Source organism: Etheostoma cragini, chromosome 11 (assembly GCF_013103735.1).
Source record: "Etheostoma cragini isolate CJK2018 chromosome 11, CSU_Ecrag_1.0, whole genome shotgun sequence".
Classification (NCBI taxonomy): domain Eukaryota; kingdom Metazoa; phylum Chordata; class Actinopteri; order Perciformes; family Percidae; genus Etheostoma; species Etheostoma cragini.
In genome coordinates this window covers 5,071,732-5,095,769 of record NC_048417.1, presented here as the reverse complement: position 1 = coordinate 5,095,769, position 24,038 = coordinate 5,071,732, and the positions used below count along the sequence as shown (strand labels likewise).

At 40.1% G+C, this 24,038-nt stretch overlaps 1 protein-coding gene across 6 annotated transcripts in view; it reads right to left on the bottom strand.

Annotated features, from left to right (window-relative positions):
- The window catches only part of LOC117953091 (diacylglycerol kinase beta), a 107,753-nt gene that overhangs the window by 46,575 nt on the left and 37,140 nt on the right, over positions 1–24,038 (bottom strand). For all 6 annotated transcript variants that reach the window (XM_034885853.1, XM_034885857.1, XM_034885856.1 and 3 more), the window contains 8 exons: positions 23,547–23,663; positions 21,877–21,975; positions 18,160–18,270; positions 17,994–18,067; positions 15,334–15,408; positions 10,563–10,648; positions 9,580–9,669; positions 5,101–5,261 (listed from right to left, as the gene is read on the bottom strand). In XM_034885853.1, the coding sequence (XP_034741744.1) occupies positions 5,101–5,261; positions 9,580–9,669; positions 10,563–10,648; positions 15,334–15,408; positions 17,994–18,067; positions 18,160–18,270; positions 21,877–21,975; positions 23,547–23,663 (813 nt within the window). The remainder of the gene's footprint in view (positions 1–5,100; positions 5,262–9,579; positions 9,670–10,562; positions 10,649–15,333; positions 15,409–17,993; positions 18,068–18,159; positions 18,271–21,876; positions 21,976–23,546; positions 23,664–24,038) is intronic.

The following is a 24,038-nucleotide window of genomic DNA, read 5'->3' as shown; positions in this document are numbered from 1 at the left end:
TTGAATATTTAGCTTTCCCTGGGTACGATTGAATTTAAGATTTTGAGGAAGTACACAGACATCCCCCCCGTTCAGGAGAGGGATGTAACAACACCTCTCTTGTGACCAAACTATGCACAGATAAGTCGGCAGAGCCAGAGTCAGACATTTTAGGGGGACATGAACAAAGGAAAAACAGAGTCCACAGAGAGCAAATGAACATTAAGGGTTGTAGCCCAGTTTTCAGAGGCTAAAAAGACTTTCAGTGTGCTCGTGCGTCCACGTGTTTAACGGTGTATGTGTGTTATGAGCGCCGTTGCTCTTGTCTTTAAGACCAGCCAGGTGTCACTCAGCACGGTCATTCATTACCGTGGTAACCTGGCCTGAACCTGGCAGGCGCTTGTTTCCTGTCACTGATACTTCCCCTGACCTTCAGTCTGTGCCAGCGCTACTTCATTGCGCACGCGCGCGCATACACACACACACATACACACACACACGCACACAATTTTATATGCACACTTTCTGCTCCTTGTTGCTTTGCCTGTTTCCTGAACTAATTGAATTAGAACTAATACTAAGACTCTGTTCAGGACAGCGTTACATTTAATAGAGACTTTGTGTTAGTATACTTACTTTAACAATACAATGAACAATTCTGATCTGATGAAGTGCCCTGGTGGATTAGGGTTAACACTTGCCAACCATTGCAGAGATCTGAGGTTAGCACCAATCAGCAGTTCCTACCGTTTGTTGGAGTGCTCAATAAAATCGGATGGCAATTTAACACGTTGGTCTCATGTCTGAAGACACAGCACAAGAGGAGATGCTTCTCATATATAGATCAGTCTAAAAAAAACAATTTTTCCCCCTTGTGGGCAGAGAGGTGAAAACAATATTCAACAGTAATAATCTAACAAATAGCCTCCCCCTATAGTTTTAACTTACATTTTTACAGCTTCAGGCTGAATAAATGAATATCCAGCAAAACACTTTACATACAGCCTGTTAGTAAATTAAAGCAACACCAAAGATTCTTTTGTACCTTAATGTTTCTAAAATCATTTTAATGGTTCATCAACTCGTAACAGGGTGACTAGGACTTCTGCATTCGCTTCGCGGCTCTCTATTGGCTATAACCACACTATCCGCTGATTGGTAGTTCCAATTGGACAGCGGTAATGGACAATCCCACTTCCAACCTGTAGGAGGCCCAAAGAGAAAAAGTGCTTTGGTGTTGCTTTAAACTGTCATTAAATGCTTCTTCACTGATGGGAGTTTGTAAAACAGGCAGCAGTGGATTCCCTTTGAGAAGCAAGGCCAACACGACAGTCATTAAGTAGTTCACCAATGTCTGATTAACAAAAGCCATCACTTTACTAGCTAACAACATATTCCATATTTATTCCATATCCATATCCAACACCACCACGCCATGACTGAAAGCTGAAGTCACGAGGACCCACGAGATCTCGCAAATTAACGTAGAATAGAACTACAAAAACAACAACAGCTTGTTTCCATCCAGAGGAGTAGAGGGGAAACAACTCTGGGCTGTGTTTTCAAGGTGTAGTGCAAGGAAATATGGTCTGTCATAAGCGTGGTTTATTTTATTTTGAAAATGAACGGGATGTTTTATTTTGTTTTTTGTGCTCGACTTCCTGTCCTTTGCTATCTGCCGTGTGCTGAATTGCTGCGGAGCTCTCTCATTAACCTCTTCATGTTTGTCGTCATGTTGCAGCTTCTGCCAATTGGGGCGACAGAAGCAGCTTGCGACTTATATATATCGTCTTCACCCTCCTGGCTAATGGCACAGCCAGGGATTGCGGAGTACATTAGGAATTGGCCATTAAGACTAGGAAGCATCTTGCCAAGCACACACATTCATTTACACCTGTGCACCCATCTACAGAAACTCCTGCACACCAACGGGCGCTGCAGAGGGATCAGCTTCCTCACTGCAACATTAGGGTGTCATCTTTGATGGCTGCCGACATGGTGCGATTTCCTTCTCTAATTCTTTCCAGGCTGCAGGTCAAATGGAAGCACTTGAAGAACCGACACCGACCTGTACGCGTCCACAGATGCTTAAACCTACCACCGTTATTTGTAAAGGAAATGTTTTTATTAATTTAACAGAAAGGATGTTTAAAAACAAAAGCTTTAAAAAGTATTATTTTAGTGTCTGCAACTAAATCAACTTCAATACTGACATTCCATTTTAAAACATGGAAAATATCTGGAACTGTATCTGTACCTATCGTGTAACTGGTGAAGCTATAAAAGGCAGCAGTGTAGAATTATATGGAGCCACTTGATGCTGGAAATGGAGGCAGAGGCTTCACACATATTTATTCAGCTCTCCTAAGGGCACTTTCAGAAGAAAGAAAGCGATCTGGCCCAATTTCTGTAAAGTCCTGTTGTGTTACTTAAGGATCTTCAATAAGGACTTTTAATATGTCTATAGCTATTTTCCAAATACCAGAATATATGTAAACTTCTTTTTGGCCCTGGTGATCCATAAAATCTTATCTATCTAAAATATGGGAATAGATTGAAACAGAATTCCCTTCTGGTTTACAGTTCTGAGGGCCTTGGCTGAGCCAACCACATGCTCCACACTGTGTCATGTGTCACTGTGCCACAATTAAGTCGGTGAGATAAAAGACAGATGACTGTGCAAGCTTTCAGATTCGGCCTTGCCAGCCTCCCGTCTCCACAGCAACCAAATCCTCAGCAGCAAGGTCTGTGATGGGATGGCAGGAAATGCAAACCCTGTATGGTTTAGTAAACCAGATTTGAGAGTTACTAATGGCTACCTCATTGGCGTGAGTCAGAGATCGGCTTGCTCAGGTGTCGTGTGCTGCCAGATACTCAGCCATCTGTCACTGTGGCTCTCGAAAGGCTCAGCGCTTTGTTTAACGGCCTTGAAACATCGGGGTGCTGTCAGAACCCGAGGAAAACAGACGCAGCTTCACACATTAAAAGGATATAGCTGGTGTTATTCTATATTTTGTTCAAAGTCTGGTTTTCATTTTAATTTCAGTTCATTTTTCGGAACCCTAGTTTGGGTTTTTAGTGTTGTTTTAGTGCTCTATTATAACCTTGGTGTTTACACTGATATACTGTATGCAGATATCAGTTGGGGGGGGGGGGGGGGGGGGCAGTTACATAACATCCCTGTGCTTCATCATCTTCTTGCCAAAACCCCTTTAATGTCTGGCTGCGCACATATGTCCTCTTCACTCATATATCTCTTCTGTTTATTTATGGCCATATGTACTGTATATCTAAGGAGTTTGACTGATATTTTTAGTTATCAGCTTAATGGTGCTTAAATGTTTAAGAAAAAAACAAACATCAGATGGCCCCTACTTTCTGATATGGTGATGATTCATCTTGAAGTTTGGCAAAACACAAAGTTTAACAGCCTGTTACATATACCAGGCTGTTCTCATGAGCCATTCGTACATACAGCCATGAAAAGTAATGCACTGTAATTTGTATGTATTCCACCTAGTTATTACTGTATGCCCCCACGTTGACTGCTGCCACGAAGATCCGCATAGGGACGAGGTTGGGGTAGATGGTTAGGTCCTAAAACAGCAGCAAGGGAGTGGAGTTTGTGTACCGGCAGAAGTTAAGGGGACAACACAAGACTTTACCTAGGAAACAGGTGTTTTTGTTTCAGTGAAATCAGCATATTATATATATATATATATATATATATATATATATATATATATATATATGGCATTTTACAATAAAGAAATACTAAAGCCATAAGTTTAACTGAAGGGTAGTGCAGAGGGCAACCACATCCATTATTTTACAACGCTTAAGCTAAATCAGCAGAGCTGCACTGTGATTACTTCAGGCCTTGTTTGTCACCTCTGTATTAACGTCCCTGAGCTTTTAAACTTGTACCTCCATTAGGACAACTTAAAAAGGTTGCTAAGCAACTGGGACCTGGCAGCGTGTTTCTTGCCTCCAATTAAAAGAGGAAACCTGCTCAAGAGGGAGCAGAAAGTCACTGATGAATCTACTAATTGCTTGTGTCCATGAAGACCAGGTAATCTTTCTCACTGTGTTGTTACAGTTGCAGTTTTGTCTCAGTCAGACAATATGGGGGCATAGTTTTCTATATATTGTATATTTGCTTATGGTTCCAATTTACATTCAGGCGAACTTTTGTTCCTTTTTTCTACATCAAACGTGGAGGTTTTTGCTGTATTTGTTTTAGTGCGATACCAAATTGGATTTTAGACGTGTTTAATGTAATTTGGCCAGGACATTTTGTCATAGTTGATAAAGCTTTAGATAAATGGATAATTCAGTATTTGGGTTTTTAAAATGTGGGTAACAAGAAATTGTTGTGCTTTAAAAACTAATATCCTTGTAATGCATTATAATTGGATGATTATGCAATTTTTGATGTGTCTTAAGTTCTTTAAGAAGCATATCTAGTAACAAGTGCCGTCAATCAATTACAACGTTAAATTGCATTTAATCATTTTTTTTTTATCTTTTCCAAATCCAAATCCAAAATCTGTTTTTTTTCTTCCTTTTTTCTTATCAACATGGGAGCGTATGCTTGCTTTATGCAAATATTTTCTATTATTGCAACAATCCAAAGCAATGACAACTACTGACTAGAATGTTCTAGGATACCGTGTGCTCAAATAATACAATGAAAGCATAATATGGGAAACTCAAGCCCATCAAGCAACAATAGATGGGCACATATGACCACATGACATTATCCAGCGTGGCCTGAAGAGGGTTGTCTGTATCAGCCGTATACTTGGATAGCAAGTGGTATCTGTGAATCAACGTACTCTGGTGGAAACTCCATTCCAATTGACAGTACATGCAAATAACTTGGGTCTGGAAGGGCTTTGAACATGCCATTAAAAACACCCATTTCTGCTTGTCATCCACAACATTACTGCTGCATCGCTTCCTGATTTCCCAAACTACAGAGCGGTCGGAGGCCCAAATCACAGAACCTGTGTGCGTTAATCGAAACCAAAAGACAAGTGGCATTAAAAAGAACTTGTGTTAACTCGTCATTATCGCATTCATTTATATTAGTTTACGTTGTATGTACAGTTTCCTTACCACTCCAATAGAGAAGTAGTTGTTGATGATGCTGTAGGGGACAGGGTCTCCCTTCTCTTCCTTGTCATCAGGGACAATGTCTATGTTCCAGCGGTCCAGCATCCCCTCTGTGCTGTGCTCAATGTCCCGGAGAAACTTCAACAAGCTGCCGCCCTCGTATCCTGCCAAGAACAAGTAAAGCAAAATGTGAGTAAATGCGCAGATGTTCTACTGAAATGGAATCCCTTCTTAATAAACATACATGAACATACAACAAACAATATGAAATAACACATGAGAAGGTGGCTTTAATCATTGGCCCTGACTATAAATTAACAAAATTATTATCATTATCACCAAATCCATATATAGGGCCCTACATTTAATTGGCAGGATGGTGGGTTATATGGATTGAAACATGAAACGCAATGGCACTGATTATGCTGCCATTTGATAGAGAACGCCACCCTTACCACCTCCAAACCTACAACACGGCCCAGGCCTGACAGCACCCCAGGGAGCCCTCTGGTCATGCTCTGCAGCTGACGGCAGTCTGCTTCACCAGCCAGGCATTTTGATAGCGATCAGAGTCGGAAGAGCGTTCCACTGGTGTCACGAGGGCGTGATGCATTAATGAGTACCATCACACTGGGAGCATCACGTGTAAAATGTAGGCGTTTTTGCATATTCTGACATACTGGCAATCTCACGGTATAATAGCAATTTCAAAGGGAACAACTTCTCTTTCCTAGAAAAATAATTGTTGCTTTTCGCCCAAGATCCATCACCACATTTTATAATGGATGTGAGCACATGTATCACACACATTTATTAGACACCTTGAATGGTTTCCAATCAAATCTACAGATGACAACATGAGACTTCAATATGATGTTTTTTGGCTTTTTCCCTTTTCTATATTGTGCTATATATCTTTTTTTGTGCATGTGATAGGTTTATATAGTGAAAAAAGCCCAAAGTCCACCGCAAAGGGACCATCTCCAACCATCTCCAGTGTTTTTTTGTCCAACACTGGTAACAGATGATTTAACCATGTTGTTTTTCTAAACTTAATTTGGTTGTTCTGGTGCCTAAACATAACTTTTCCCTTTTTTCACAACGATAATGATGTTGAAACCTCTATCTATCTATCTTTATATCTGGGCTGAATGATGAATAATCTTCAGATCGAAATTTGAAAGAATGCGATTAGCTTATTTTGAAGACCGCAATACATCAAATGTGAAAAAATTGCGTGAATGTTTGGAGTGACATTTATTTTACATTTTTTCAATCCTCTCTTTGTTATTATAGTTACTGTTTTTTATAAGATAAAGGCTGGAATAATGTTACCTTTTTAGTTTGTTTACAGAAAGGTCCTATTTTCAGTGCATCTTTCATTTAGTTTCTATTACTTTATGTAACATGATGGTAGAAGTTATGTTGACACTGCTAATGAACTGAGTAGGTCTGTAATCTCCCAGTCGACCAGTCGATTTATTGGTCGATACGTCTGGCTCGACCAAAATTCTGATTGTTTGATTTTTTCCCGTGTTATTTCACCAGGTGGAAGCATGGACCGTTAGGGTCTATGGATTGAAAGCACTTATTGCTAATGGGGGTGTTTCCAGAGCATCCCTGTTTCACAGGTAACAGTCTGTCTTCAGAACACCTTCCTTGTTTCAACGGAAAAAAGTCGAATGCAAAGTTTGCAAGTAACAGTTTGCATATTGGAGCTGGACTACAAACATGGCGTATCACCTAAGAAGCTAACCTGTCTGCGTTAGGTTGCCCTGTCTGTTTTGAGTAGGCTATAAGAACATATCAGAATTGGCATATTTCATAGCCTAATAATCGTTTTATAACTACCGGCGCACCCACCCGCAACTACGGTAGCGTTCCCCAGACCCCCCCAGACCCCCCAGACCCCCCCCCCGACCCCGCTGGATGTTAAGCCTCTACCATCCAAACGCAAAAATAATATCACGGAAGGAATTGTCGACTTTATTGCTCAGGATATGAGGCCCATTGCTGTTGTGGAGGGCTGAGGTTTGAAGAACTTGTTAACATACAGCGCCAGCTCGCCACACCATCATGGACTAACTGTGAGGGACCCAAAGAGAAAGTTTCAGTGTCAATGCAACACAGCGAGGCACTGAGCTTGACCACAGATATGTTCAAATATGCAATATATATTAAAGTAGACGTGCCTTTTGTGTTTAAGAGTAAAAGCTTTGAATTAAGAGTCTATTCGTGTCTGAGCCATGAAGCTGAGCTCCATGTTCAGCCGCTCCGTGCGAGGACATGCACAGAGCGCTGATGCAGCGCCGTCAGACGAGTGGCATTTCAGTGCAAAATAATTAGGTCAAAACAATTTAATATACTGCAAACAGCCTACAAGGACAAGTACTGCAGGACAGTATAGTTAATTAATATAATGGTTTTTTTTCTGCCCCTCGGCACCCAAAAGTTGATTTTTAGTTGAAATTTCAGGACTTTAGTCGACCAAGATTTTCTTAGGTCGAGTACAACTGAGGCATTTCAGATGTTTCAGTTTACAGGAAGGTACTGATTTTTTTACCATTATAACTAAATATATAGCTTTTGCGATAAATGTTCAGTATTTGACTGTTCAATGTTCTATGATTATTAAAAGAATAACACGTATTGCTGTCAATTGATATCTATGTTCTCATACTTGCATAAGAATAAGGAGCCGTTTTGATGGTGTCTTATGTTACACTGCTTCATGACATGACATCTATCTATTTATCTATCTATCCTGTTAACAATGGCTGCAAAGACACTTGTGTCAATGTTCATTTCTGGGAAAGATGATCTATTCAGCAAATCCCAAAGCCGTCCCCCAGACCTGTCATCTTTTCAAAAATGTCAGTCATAAGCCTGGGTAAGTGCCCTGCTGGTCCTCCAAACAGCAACAATCAAGCCGTCATAACCAACCATTCTAATTACTGGCCCCAAGTACTGCAACAAATCAATGGGGCTTTGCATTTTCACCGTTTATAATTTGACACACAAGAGCTCCTATCTTCCTCTTTGCATCTTTCATTTCCTAAAAACATGCATACACATGCCTACCTTTTGCCTTCTAGTGTGCAACTGAGACCCTTCCTGAAACCAAAGCCTTTCTCTAAGCATTAACAGAGTGTGAACAGACTTTTTAGACTGGTAACAAGTCAATCAACTACAAATATTATGCCCGTTCCGTCTTTAATGAACCTTAACAGTAGATATTGGGAGGACAACTAGAAATCTAGAAATTAATATTTGAACACCTTAAATAGTTTGACATACTCTATCTTTTGTTTAAGGTCATAATTGAAGCTATGTGAAGTTCCCACTGTATGAAACATTCAACCCACCACTACATGTTTTTATGTAGGCTATATATTAATTATCAATTTATTAAAATAAATGTTTTTGTTTTTTAAATTGTGGTTGTAGTTGTTTGTCCTTTTGTTAGAGGGTGCTGCAGCACCCTCCGCACCCCTAGTGCCCGCGGCCATGCCGGCTGTGGCCCGCTTGCCTGGTCCTCTGGTAACGTTAGCAGTTAGCAGGGTTAGCATGGCAGCGTTAGCCCGGACCTGGCGGGTACCCTAGCTGTATAACTCGATGTGAGTACACAAATGTTTAAAGGACATAAAATGCCCGCCCCTAGTAGCTGTGATAAATTAACATGAAGCTAATGCTTACCTGTTCAGGAGGAAATTAGCCAAGTCGGCATCATTTTGGCTCTAAACTGTCTCAATCTTTCAAATACATCCACAATATTTACCCGGGGTTTGTTACGTCTCTGGTCACGCGACTTAAAAACATGCCGTCTTTTTAGGTCGGGTAGAATCTATCTCCGTGATCCCGTTCGTTTGTTTATTGCTTTCATGGCTGTAGCCTACTAGCGTTACAGCTGTAGCTCACTGGGTTTGCGTTTTTACAGGTAGATCTGGCAACCCGGCCTGGCTGTCAGACTAGACAGGTGATACCAACATACAGGCCAAAACTCAAACAGACATTACATCACGGAACGGAAATCACAAAAGGAGAAAATACTGGCATTAGCATTGTTGTCACAAAAGATAATATTTCAACTTAGCTTGTTTTCTTAATATCTGATGATGCATTAGATTCTTTTTTTGATTTATTACAGTTAAGATATTACTTATTGGACCATTAAATCAGATTCCAAGACACATAACCTTGCTGTCAGGCAGAAACCTTGTATCTCCACATTTTGATATCCAATTGTTTTTAATAACACAATGCTTGGTCACCCGTTAAGTTTGTCTGGGGGTTTTACAAAAATGTAAACAGTAAGGAGGCAATAAGTGAAGAGTATTCGTATTTAATGCTATACACTGTGGTAAAGCATTCAAATGTGACCGGCTTGTGAGGCTCTGGGTTGGTTTTACATTTGTTGAGTTCACTCAAGATTATACAAAACAAGCACACACACACACACAGATGATTAAGTGAGTGCCTCACCTCCTCCCCAGCGTATGCAGCGAGCCAGGTCGTTCCCTGTGCCCAGAGGGAGGATGGCCACTGGAGGGTGCCTGGCAAAGTTGGCCTTATCTGCAAAGACAAACAAATCCATCTTATATTTGGTTAGTTAACAACTATATCTAGGACAACATGGGGGCTTATTTTGTCCCTTCCATTGTTGTGTCTACTGGTTATCATAAGATAAACATGCCAACATTGCTACAACAAGCATACTGCAGAAGGAAATGCAATGTAGTATGTCGAAAAAAGTGATAAAAAAAAGACGGCCCTGAGCCTGTTGTATGTGTGTACTGCATGTATATGCATCTACACTGGGGTCTGTCTTGTGAACCTGCAGGTTTGTGGCTGAGGCGATAACAAGATGACTGGAAGCCCCTGACCAGTCCTATAGGTTATTTAACCCTGCCTGCCCCGAGACCAGTGTGCAGCATTCCCTTGACCAAGCACCATCATGCTTGTTTAGTTATTTCCTTTGTTAGCTACTGACAACATGCATCACACATACTTCACTGCATCCATACAGTCTTATACATCACTGATCCTGAGAACCACACCTCATCACCTTCCAGGTTGACATTGTTTTAAAAAAAATGTCACTACATTATTGTAAAATTGACTGTGCATCTCCCTGTTTTGTTGTGGTCTGTGAGCCGGTCATAACACTATATTAATACTTTTTTTAAATCACTTTTTGCCAACACAACATTTGAGCCATGTTTTATGTGTCCACCACTTTAATTTGAGGTAAAATCAATTGCTTATGATAGACAGTTTAGGTAAAAAATGTAACCTTGGTTTTCTCTTTCAAAAAGGTTTTGCCAATCGGATGGTTTGTTTACAAGATCTCAGTCATTCACACGATGAGTACAATGTTATCATAACCTCTAGAAACCATGGCCCAAACTATGAACATAAGACCCGAGTTGTAACCATAGGTCATATTGTTATTAGCATCAGTGTACCTATACAGTCGAGGATCCAGCCCACAGTGCCGTCACCTCCGCAAGCAAGCACCCGGAAATCAGGGACATCATGGAAAAAGTTGAGCCTAAAAGACAACAGAAGAATCAGCAGGTTTAACAGACACATGCAAATAGGATTTATTGTTTGGTCTTTTTCCACACAAGGCTCCTCAATCTCAATGCCAGTGTGTATTACAGGTGATAATCCTTAGATTGGATTTCAGAACAGTTGAGACAGGGACTTAAAGCTCTGAATGATTTAATGGCATGAGCTAAAAGGCTGATGGCCAAAGAGACAGGGAGAGAGGGAGAAAAAAAACAAGACAGAGATAGAAGGTTTAATCAATGTGTGCCCTCTCCAGCTGTGTTCACTCCACTCCTTTCCCTAGAAACCAGTCACAGAGTGCGTGCCCTTCAAAGGGACCTTTAATGTGCGTTGGTACAAAGGTGTCGACAGTAGCTTTCATCTCTTTCCATCATCAGACAGCTGCATACAGGACACAGACCCCTTTCACACCGACCACCTGGTCCTGCTCACTAACAGCACATACACCCTCTAAACAAGGTCTGCACCTCAGAATAAAAATAATGTGGTGTTGTACAGCGAATTCTAGCGATTTACACTGGTGAAATGGTGGCACTAACAAGATGACAGGATCTCTCAACATTAACATAACTCAAAGTAGAAATATGGCAATATTGGTTTAGTTTCCTCACTGTAAACATGTCCCATGAAAAGACCAAAACAAACCATGAATTGATCCTTTTATGTAGCCAAAGCGTCATTGATACATCGTATTCCTCTTTGCCATGGAGCTCCATTTTGGTCCAAAAACAACATCAAGGAGGTAAAGGGTTTGTCTGGGAGACATGTTTCTTCATTACGATGAAGAATTTGAAACTGTACTGTAACTCAGTACCAAATCAGCAACTGAAAAACTAAACGCACCATTTACTCCTGTTTAAGTGATGCTTACTAGAAAAATTTCAGTGCCAAGCTGTTTCAGAAAATTGAAAAACCTTTTAAAAACAGAACTATGTATTTCTGACCTATTTTCCACGTCAGCAGAGACCGTAGAGAAGTTGGAACATAGTGAACAACTGGCTTCGGCCTTATGATACGTTAAAATGAGAGCAGTCTGCAGGGTCGTTCAGCAGAACAGTTTAACCTTTGCCGGACCACAATGGAACATTCTGCAAGGTGTTATGTTAGGCAATAAAATAAAGGTATGGAGGATATATTTGTTCATAATTCAAATCGAAAGTCCAAAGAGAATACAAAGCAAGATCAAATTAAACATATTATTTTACTACGCTAACACAAGTTAAAAAAAGATAAGGAAACTCAGAAAGCAAAGTTCATTTGAATTTTACATTTTGATTCAACGTTTGACTTTTCCACTGACAGATGTCAAAAGTGGAGGCGTGTGGGCGCCTGGTTAGCTCACCTGGTAGAGTGGGTGACCATGTATGGAGGTTCCCTCCTTTACACAGTGGCCGCAGGTTTGACTCCAACCTGAGGCCCTTTGCTGTGTGTCATTCCCCCTCTCTCTCCCCTTTCAAGTCTAAGCTGTTGTATACAAATAAAAGCCTAAAATGCCCCACAAAATAATCTTTGAAAATGGGTAATTTTAAACAATAATGACAATGTGTTCAAATGGAAAACGAGCCATATTTCAGGAAGTAAACTTGTCCATGATTCTAGTAAGAGACTCCAGCTGACAGCAGGGTCAAAAAGTCAAATGTTAAATCAAAATGGCAAAAGTCGACTGTTAAATCTATATTGAAATGCCAAATGTTACATTGAAATGTCAAATTCAAAAGATAAAACATTTTTTATCAAAAGCAAAAATATTTTTAATTTTATCATGCTTCACTTAGTTTTTTGGACTTTCAATTTGAATTATGAATAAATATATCCTCCATATAAACCTGTTCACCGTGCAGTTACCGCAAGGATGCCACCGTGATCAGAGTTTTAAATCTCAATGCTGTACTTTGGCATCTGTTAAGCTTTCATACTGACCAATATATTATCCAACTAGACTTTCTGGAACACATCTCACTTGTTCCCGAAACAACAATATTGCCAGCCTTATTACTTTAAATCTTAACAATCTAAACATATACTCCTGAATATCAGTCTGACGTCTTGCCAGTGGTCCGGTCAAATCAAAGTAGGTGCTGGATTATTTCTGGATTGGGTCACGTGAACCAGAGGCCATGAGACTAACAGCCCCCTCTAACGCAGAGAAACTATACCGACATGCACTCGTCGTGGGGATATTTCCAAAACATGGAGCTGTGTATCGCATCCAACCAAACCCATTCCATGTCAACATCAAATTTTAATTAAGCCACATGATCCTGACTGTGGTTATGCTTTATGTACGATAGGAGAAATAAATGCGTCAGCAAAGAGGTTTTACATTTATGAACAGAGTCGAAACAATGTTTGTAATGATGACAGAAAATACAGCGAGGAATTGCATTCCCTAAACAAATTACCCCGAGTGAGCTGTCTCTCATCCTCAAGCCTGCTGAGCCTGTTGCTAGGGAGCCCATGGTAACAGTTGTGGAGAGTTAGGCTGAGAGCAGGTTGACCCTCTACGTGTTAACAGACCTTTGTTCAGCGCTGTGTTTATTTGTACGCATGTGTTAATATTCCCCTTGTGCGTACTGTAGAGCCTCTCTCCCACTCTTAGTGTGTCATCCGCAGAGCAGACGCATATGCACTTGAAAAGAATGAGTGACAAGAAGAATGAAAGTACGACAAGGAGCTTCTTTATTAAAAAGTCCCATACTGTAAAAAGGTGACATTTCCAAGTCTTTTTTTAATTAATTATAAAGCAGGTCAAAATGCTTTAAAAATACTGTGAAAGTATCAAAATTCTCAAACCACAGAGAATTGCACACAGCCATGTGCCTTAAACGAGCCATTAGGACTTTCATAAGGTTGGGATGTCCTATGTAGAAAATAGACTGTAAGAGTGTCATCACTGGTTTTGACTACAAGTATGTAAAAAAAAAAATGTTTTAGCATGTTTTTACTGGGTAAATATATTCATAAATCCAAATTTCAAAAATCCAAACCATGCTTTAAGGTAATATTATTTGACTCAAACTTCTTGATTGAGACTCAAGGATGCATGCATGCAGTTAAATTACATGACAATTTAAAGCTGTGATTGTTGAATTGTCAATGCTTGTGGGAATGCAATGAGATGAGACGTTGCCTTGTCAATTACTATTGACGCTTATTAAACCAAACAGGTAAACATTAATCATTAATTCCTTTAACTCTTTAAGTTCAGGATGTTGTATCACTAAACTGTAATACAGTAGGGGAGACATCACACAAAAGTAAATTACAAAAGGCTCAGATCACAATTTCTTCCTCCAGTTTCCCTAACGCTTGCGAGTAAACACAGTGTTTGTGATTGATGCCTCATGTATTATCCACAGCATTGTCCCCTAAGACCTGAGTGCGTCATTGGGTCGCTTTTCTTTTAACGGACCCTCGAGAGCAGCAGTTCTAGGCGTGACTAAGAGAGAGAGAGAGGGAGAGAGAGAGAGAGAGAGAGAGAGAGAGAGAGAGAGAGAGAGAGAGAGAGAGAGAGAGAGAGAGAGAGAGAGAGAAAGAGAGACATGGGAACAGATGAGGGAGGAGAGAGACACAAATGGAAGTGAAAGGATGGTGAAGGGAGTGCTTCACCTTCAAGGTAAAGCATTTACAGCCCTTAAGCTGCGTCAGGCATTTTTCTGCCTTGAATACACAATAGGCGCAACAGCATTCATTTCACAGTACAAGCTGCTCAGGTCTGACGTATGAGTGTGTGTGTGTGTGTGTGTGTGTGTGTGTGTGTGTGTGTGTGTGTGTGTGTGTGTGTGTGTGTGTGTGTCAAGAGGTCAAATGCACAGCATAGCAGTAATGCGATGTTCCCATTACCCTTCACCGGCGTCTGCAGGTTAGTTTGACATGAAAGAAAGAGCTGGTCTGACAGCACAGCCGCACTGAACAATAACTAACTGTACTTTATACTCACAATGTTTCATTTTGATGTAGCTTAAAGCTAGGGTAGCCAGTTTTGTTATGGAATCATTGGGCAAAATTTGCAAAATAAATTTTCAGCATATAAATAAATACAAAGAAAGCATTATAATTCAAGTGTTCCTCCTCTTGGCTCCGTTTTCAAAGTTTAGAAAATCTAGACTGTGACAGAAGACTTTTAGCCTGGAAATCCGGACCCAAATTCCAAAAATTAAGGGTCTGCCAATGAGTAATGAAAATGGCCCAACTCGGGGGGCGGCACCAACCATGCGCTTGAAAATCTCATTGCACGCAACTGGATAACAATACAACCAATCACAACAATACACGGGGTGACGTATCCTCCATAAGGGAGATCAACGGCTAGACCACAACCACCAGTGGGTTTTCGCTAAACTCCATACTACCACTGGAGCTAACTGGTAGATTAAACTTTTGCCTTATCCGGTCGGCAAAACAGCAAAAATGTTCTTCTTGCAAAGGAACAATTCGAGCGCCGTCTTCTATTCCTCTTTAAGATAAAAAGCCAAGTCTAACTCGTTCTTTGTAGGACCAAAGTCGTTTTAACAAACTGGTTTTCATCCGTAGCCATTTTACAATGTTTTCTAATGACTTGCCCAACACTGCTCTCTGATGGCTGAGGCCTACATTAGAACATAGTTTCTCTATTAATTTACCAACATAAAAGTAGCAACAAAGAGACAAATGCCGCAGACTTACCCTACCATTGGTCCCCCTTGGTCCAAACTGTACACCTGCCTGGGGTTTAGTAGGTACCTGAACTTCCTCAGTACCCTTGAAGAAGAGAGAAAGACAGAAGAGAGAACTAACTTTAAAAAGTTAAAATACAGTGAGCACCTATGGACTACATTGACCAGCATACAGTCTGTGATTTGTTAATCATTAGATCAAACTCAAAATTAAATGTTCCAGATAATGAAAGAGTTTTCATCTATATGTTCAAAGAATGAAAACGGAAAGTACCTCAGTCATTAAAAGCCCCCTTTACAATGGGAAATAGGTGCAATTACTGTAATGTCACATTGGGCTGGGTCTAATGAATATCTTGGTTGCATCCGTGTCTGAAATATCCCTTTTAAGGAGAGTCGGATCAGATGATGCGATAAATGTGTGGTGAATCCTAGCGCTAAGATGTGGATATCAGGGTTGGGTGATTGGACAAATATATCAGCCATCGGCGAGTACATGGCTAGTTGAATTTTTTGGGCGACTTTGTCATTTTATTCTTAATTTTTTAATTTAATAGTCTGCCTCCAAAGAACGAATGAGAGCCGCTCAAAGTTTAACGGCAGAGAGAGGAAGCAAACTCTGTGAATTGAGGGTTCATTTCGTGATTGATGGAACAATGGAAAGATGCTTTTGGTGAATCAGTATTTTGATATGTCATTAACTCTCATCCTCAATCATTGTTGGTCTCAAAAGGAAAAATAAAAACACCACCAACAACAACAAAAAACATTTTTCTCACAGTTGTCAACTTTTTCCTCCAACTGCCCAAAATTGCATGATGTTTAGCATCCTTTCAACTCTGAAAGAACAAATTCATGGTTCCATCTCTGCTACAGCCAAACAGTGTTTCAACTGCTATATTTGTATATTTACAAGTTCTACATCAGAATCTGCTGCTGCTGCATTTTCTGCCAGAAATGTACAGAAATAATCATTCCAGAGATCAGGAAGATGAGGCATAATGTAAAAGAGAGAGACAAAGAAGTGGAGAGTTTTAGTTTGAATGCTCTTCACTCTTCCATCTCTTCCATCTCTTCCATCTCTTCCATCTCTTCCATCTCAGCTGCATGTCGACACAACAGTTTCCTGTAACCTTCTGAGGGTTACATAAAGTGCCAATTGAAGCCTGCACAATTATCCTCATGTAATTCTTATGCAGGCAATTTTACTGGTTGCTAACAGGCTTCTACAATCCAATGGAGGCTAGGCAGTGCATTTCATTAAACTACTTAAATACATCTATACATAAAAGTAAATAGATGCCTCAGCCTTGGTATTAGTCACTACTCCCAGGTATTTGAGATACGTTTATATTACTCAGTGGATAACGCAGATTTAGACAATGTGTATGTAGGACAGAAGCGTATACAACTTCTGATAAGTTCATCAATCACACCAACCGTGCTATGTAACTCAAAGCTTTTTTCCACACTGACACAAATAGCAATACACAGCCTTTGATTTCCCGTTTTAAATTATTAATTTTGTACTTGTAATGTCTATAAATAGAGAGTAATTTCCTTTCTAGTGGTAATAATAAGTGGGTTGCTATGGTTGCGTCAGAGGCAGAGTAACAGGGTATAATTTGTCTCTGCTGTGGAATGTGGGGAGAAAGAAGATAGAAGAATGAAACAAATCAAAGAAATGTATGTACAGCCCTCATTTTCTTTAAATTGCAGCATTCAGAGGGACAGCTGGGAAGTGCAGAACACACAGTGCCCTTTGTGGCCGAAATCAGCTTCCTGAAGTGTGGTTTGATTTTCAGATAAAGGCCCAAAAGACTACTATAATTTTAATTATACTGTTTATACTGTATATATACTGTTTACTGTTATTACCAATAATACTTTTATTTAGTCGTGCCATATCCGGGTCCAAAGGGACTGATAAGAGTCCATGCTTGAGATCTTATAGGTCGTACATCACCACTTCCAACCCAGGTTGATCCTGTACTTATATATAAATGCTATGATGAAATATATCAAAGCTCACAACCCAGAGGTCTTCTATCCTGCAGCAAGAAGACACTAATCATCACAACTTACAATAATGAGTCCCAGAAGACGCTTCAGTCAACAAAAATTGAGGAGAAAAGAAATGCACCAGAGTCTAATCTCTAAAAAAGAAATGGTTAAGTGTTTGGTATGAGGATGGGTTTTATCCCAAATCAGAAAAGGGAACATTTAAAAATGAAAAGAGACAGTAATTAACTTGATTTTGTGAAGTTTCAAAATGAAAAGGGGGAAATTTTTACTCCTCAAATGATAGACTTAAGTGAAAATTGAAAAACTAAAAGATCTACATATTTAAATTGAAAAGGAAAACATAACAACAAATTCTAAAATATCAACTTAATAGTAACAAATTGAAATTTTCTTCTATTTTTATCCTACTAAAATCACCACATGTTGAGCAAAAAAATCCAATTTCTTATTCAGATTTCTGAATGATTGTTCTCTCTTTTTTTAAATAAAGAGCACTAATTATCTTTGACCTATTATATCATCAGGTTGGAATTTGTTTATGAGAAGCCAATGGCTGTATGCATGGTCTCTTGAAATACTTGAAATGGCAGTAAATGGAAAAGACAACAGACCACAGCCAAAGGCCCGTGGGTGCCGGGAACTTACCGCTCCCCCTGTCTCCCTCCACTCTTGGGATTGACCAGGACCAGGAGCGGGTGAGTACCTGGGAGAGGGGTGATCTGGAGACAGGAAGGAAAAAACAGCCTCAGGCATCAGCTAACCAGCTTTGAGTGGTCACTTTAATGTCGTACGGGAATCTGGACCTGCATACCTGCAGTGCTTGTCCGTCTCCAGGGGAGAACTTGAAAATCTGAGTGATATCATCGGGGCTGGTGCTGGGTGGTGACTCCCCCTCACCACGTTTCACTACAGAATGACGGTCCTATGGAAGGAGCAAGACTGTTATGGGTACATAGTTAAGCAACCAAGGACCAGGGTTTTTCTTCAAGCTTAACTAATTGTGCAGAGGCTTGATGTAGAGCTTCCGCACTAGCCTACGTAAGTGACCTGAAGTTTCAGCCCAGTTTCCAGGCAGTTTGTGAAATGGTCACGTTAGTTAATCTATTGATTTCTGTACAAGTCACGTTAATCTCGCTATTTTCGTGTGAGGAATTTTGAAGCAATGTATTTCAATGGGAAGCCTATTCCCTGCTCATAGAATGGTTACGGTAGCGAGTAGTATTGAAAAGCCGAAAGAGGTGTGAGTCAGGCTACGGCGTAGGGTCCGTGCCTCCACATTGATTTCACGCGGAAGCATAGATTACACTTTACTTAACATTGATTACATACTGTAGAAGAAAGAAGCAAACTTTTCACGCAGAAATATCATGATTTATCAAACCTGTTTCCCTGCATGCACTTTTTAAATGAGCTTTAAATATTCTGCAGGTGCACATTTTCCTGTATTAATGTTGAAAATGCCCACTATGAGTATGGATAATATGCATGATAAATCAGTCTCTCAATGAGGTAGTTGTGAGGAAAATTGAGAAGTCAGACCACAAACCCTGATAAAGAAGTGTGAAATTGAGGCAGGTGTTCAGTGGACATGATGGTCTGACATGACTTATTAGAAGTAAATCTGTTGGTTGGCAGCAGGTCACTAATCCCAGGTTCAGGAAGTGGTGGGAGCACTCTAAGTGAGTTAACCTAAACATTTTTCCAGTTTTCCAGCTCTTGAGGTGTGGAATATGTGATTCCTCCAGTGTGATATGCATTATGTGTGCCCCTGGGTTCTCCTCCCAGCTGAGAGTTGCTCTGTGTAAACTTTCCTGGAAAACCTTCAGAAATATCATAGCACTCCGCTAACTTAGGGGATAAAATTATTTAATCACGAGTCTCTTCTAGACTTTCCAAATATTTCAAACGGAACAGATCAAATTTGGATAGTGAGATGAGTCATTTCTTGGGGATGGTTAACGCTCAAAAAATACATCCACTGATTTACAGATGTCCCTTTTGCCACGTCGGTCTACGGGAAGTAGTCTTTTTGGTCCAGAGGGCATCACATGACAGACACAGAAGTTGTAACTCAACTGATTGGCCGCCGTGTCAAATTAGCTTCAAAGCCGGCACTACTCCTGGGGGCCTGGTTGGACCATCCAGTAATACCTCTAAAGGGAGGTTTCCATTGGGCATCACGGGCCATTTAATAGCAATAACACAAATGTGTTTTCTGCTGAACATGATGAGGCCCTGATTAAATGTTTTATCGGTGCATCAAGGATTACATCTCCAAACTGTTCAACAGCAAACCATTTGTACAGTAATAGTTCGGAGTTCCCTCATTGAAAGAGAACAGGTGCTGTGGGGTCAGATTCAAAGTTTTCACAGCAGAAAAGAGCTATCAAATTATTTGAACAAACTTTAACTAACCCTTGTATTGTTTTCATACTTAATAATCTATTAACAAATATTGTATTTATCTCAATTTCAAACAATTGAGATAACATATGTTTAGGGAGTGTAATCAGTCTCTACTAGAACACAATTAAAAATGGAAGTGTGATTCGTTTTTTGTCATAAGGTTATAATTCATGTTAAAAATCCACTATGTGATCATTCTTATCTTGGAAAAAACAGAAATGGTCATATCCAGAATAATTTTCTGAATTGAGTCAGGAACACATGTCTATCACAGAAAATAAGGTAAAGCCATTGATTTCAGGTAGAAAAAAATTATTTTTGTATCTTTTTCTTCTTGTAAAAATTTGAAATGGGTCAATTTGACCCGAATACCATAAAAGGGTTAAGCAATTCTCAAAATATAGCTTTAAATGCCAATCCTGTTAGAAGTGTGGTCCTTGTTGGAGCAAATAGAAGAAACTGAAGCATTTGGCAATGTTCGGCAAACACGTTGGGCACAGTCTGGATCACACTGAGCTGCTGCACGTGAACGGCAGAAAAGTGGATAGAGTTGCAGGAGTGGTTGTAGTTCTTGAGGTAAATTTAATAAGGATAAATTCAAAATGACGCATAACTATGCACTTCGGAACAGGCACACGTAACTCAAGCTAGTGCGGCATCATACAGTCCTGCAACAACTCCTCCTTTCATGAAGGTTATAATGTTTCAGTTTTCCTTGAAACTGTTTGAGAGAGGTGTCGATTCATGACCATTGTGGATGCTCCAGTTTGTGTTGCTGTTGAACTGTATTGGGTAATACTGACAGGGGTTTCTATCATTTTTTTCCCAACCGATTTGTCAATAAGGGTAGGCTAAATATCCGAGACACCTCTCTGTATGCTATAGCCACAAACTACAACCTCCAAAATAATCATAACCTTCAGGAAGGGAGGATTTATTCCAGGACCTTTATATTAGACTGCATTAGCTTGAGCTAGGTGTACCTAATGAACTGGCAACTGAGTTCACATGAGTTCCAATGTCTAGAGCTTAGAAGAGCTGAAAGGATTAATCAATTAGTTGTCAACTATCAAATTAATCGCCAAGTATTTTGTTAATCGGTTTGAGTCATTTAAAAGAAGTCAAACTTCGGTGCCTGGAGAGCTCAGTTGGTAGAGTGGTTGGTGCCCGTATGTAGAGGTTTAGTCCTTGACGCAGTGAGCCGCGGTTTGACTCCGGCCTCCGGCCCTGTGCTGCATGCCATTCCCCCTCTCTCTCCACTTTCATGTTTTCATCTGTCCTGTCAATAAAAGGCCTTAAATACCCAAATCAAAGTCAATGTTATTTTTTCCAATACCAGCTTCTTAAATGGGAATATTTTCTAGTTTCTTCACTTTTTTGTGACAGTAAACTGAATATCTTTTGAGTTGTGTGCAAAAATATGACATTTTAGGAAGTTCCTTAGGCTTTGGGAAACACTGACTGAACATTTTTTGCCATATTCTGACATTAAAACTAATTAAGAAAATAATAAACAGTTTAATCGACTTTGTGACCGGATAGAGAGATTAGAAAGAGAGAAAGAAGAAATAAAGAAACTGAGAGAAGAAACAGCCGAACTCTCGGAAAAGAGGGAAGAGGAGAGACTGAAGGAGGAAGAGGAGGAGGAGGAGAGTAGGAAAAGAGAGGAGGAGGTGAAGAAGAAGGAGACAGAGGCGCTCTGTGTTCGGATAGAGAGATTAGAAAGAGAGAAAGAAGAAGTGCAGGAAGAAATAAAGAAACTGGGAATAGAGACCTCTGGGCTCTTGGAAGAGAGGAGAGAGAAGAAGAGACTGAAGGAGGAGGCGGAGGAGAGGAGGAGCAGCGAGGCATATGACATTTTAGGAAGTTCCTTAGGCTTTGGGAAACACTGACTGAACATTTTGTGCCATATTCTGACATTAAAACTAATTGAGAAAATAATAAACAGTTTAATCGACAATTAAAACAATCGTTAGTTGCAGCCAAAGTCACAGTCAGCTCAAGCATTCTGAAAATGTGTGTTTGTTATTTAAGAGAATGATGTAATACTGAAACCAAACTATTCCTCCATCTATGGCGGTCTTGTTTGTGGACAGCAGAGAGAGAAAAAAAACATCCTCACCAAGACAACGGGGCAGATGTACGAAGGCAAGAGAGTGTGGTCCCTCAAGGCTCCTCCATCACACTCCGGCTTCACATTAGATGCACACTTATTATGGAGCTATGTGTGGGGGGGTGGGGGGAGAGAGAGAGAGAGAGAGAGGGAAAGAGAGAGAGAGAGAGAGAGAGAAGCACAAACATCAGAACTGTGGGCGTAAATCCATCTGTGAGACTCACTTTATCAATTGTTACCAGTAGGAGACACTTCCCGTTTAAGTTTGTTTATCCTGACGGTATATACAGATTATTTATCAGGTTGTAAATCTGAAAGTTATTCATATGTATTTCTATCCTTTTCGTGCTGGAAGTCCAACAACTGCTGTGTGGACTTGAGAGTTTTAAGAGCAGGACGAATGTTGAGCAAACTCCAAGTCAGTGATGACATCTAGTGGACTTGAAAAGCAATGCCAAGTAAAATGAATAAAAATGGTTGAATTGATCACATTGTGTAACTGAGATTTGGAGATCTGGATCCAGGGGGTGGGTGGGTTAAATCTGGGTTTTTTTACATTCTATTTTTACTATTTTATCTTAGTTGTTTATCATACATATCTGTATATATACATATAGGTTTGTATGTGAATATAAATGTTATCCGCTATTTTTGTGAGGTGTATATATATCTGTATGTTTTTTCACTTAAACTAAAATAAAGAAGAAGTTGAGAATAGGTTTCAGAATAGAAACAACACTGTGACTCACAGCAATGTAGACATCCCAGGCTCAATAAACATGTTTGCACAAATGCGTCCTCATGTTCGTTGTGTTGGCAAATTTGACCAAACAGACAGAAAACTTAAAACTAAAATCCGGAATATTTTTTATTTTAAATATCGCTTCAGTTTGTTTTCTAGTCTAGTTTTCCATTCAACAGCTCGCTCATCGAAACACATTCTGCTGTGCAGGTGCTTTGGATGATAAAATCTACTAAAAAAATCTCGCACTCTGCTCTTGCTATAGCATCACCTTTTCTTTTTCTAAATAAAAGGTGATGCTATAGCAAGATAATATTAACAACTGTCAATATAACAGCCGTACAGCTGAATCAACAACTCTCAAGAACATTGTAACACTGAACACTGATTGCTTGGCAACTGAGTTCTAAGCACGAGACGGACTTCACAACTGCTATGGGGTGGCCGTAGCTCAGTCTGAGGGGGGTTGGGTTGGGAACCGGGGTGTCGCTGGGTCAAGTCCCCATATGGTCCCCTTATGGACCAAAGTATGATGGTGGACTGGTAGCTGGATAGGTGCCAGTTCACCTCCTGGGCACTGGGCACCAGGCACCAAACCCCCAACCACTTGGGGCCCCTTTCTATGGGCAGCCCCCCCCCCATTCTGACATCTCTCCATTAGTGCATGTATAGGACCTGAGCACGTATGTGTAGTTCAGGCCTGTGTGTAGTGTGTAATAACAACAGAGTGTAAATTGTAATTTCCCATAGAGGATCAAGAAAGAGTATAAATTGTAAAAAATTAACTCTTAGTAACTCTTGTACACAATGCACGAGGAAAGGATAGATTTCTGCATGAAACCTACTGATGCTTGATTCAGAATCTGGATAGTAGCCATTGCAGATTAGAGTGTAACCTGGAAAGAACTATCTGCGTCTACATAAGGCGGCAACTCACAGTGATGTGACACCAGACACAGTGCAGGCCCGTCAGGCCCTGGTAACACTTGATGCTTCTGTGACAGCGGTCGCACTTGGTTGGAGAGTTACCCTCCATCCAAACATGTTCCGTAGCCTGGCGGCCCAGAAAGAGTACAAAATCAGTTAATCTAATCATTTACTAGTTAGAAATCAGCATTTTTAGTTAGTCAGTGAGTCAATATGTAAACATCATTGAGAATATCAAATATCTAGAGAGAAATAAAACATTAATGGAGCTATAGATAACATCAGTACAATCAACAGTTGAGATAACTGTACTTTAAAGCAAATTATCCTTTTCTAGCCTTGAAGCTTTTTTGCTAGAACTTTGTTGCATACAGTACACACACAATTAGCTTCAACTGAGGTAAAACACACAGGCTGGGACACACTTTTGAGTTGTGAGAACCTACAGTGGGCTTCAGGACCGGCGTTAACAATAATTTCCATTATGGATTCATCTGTCGAT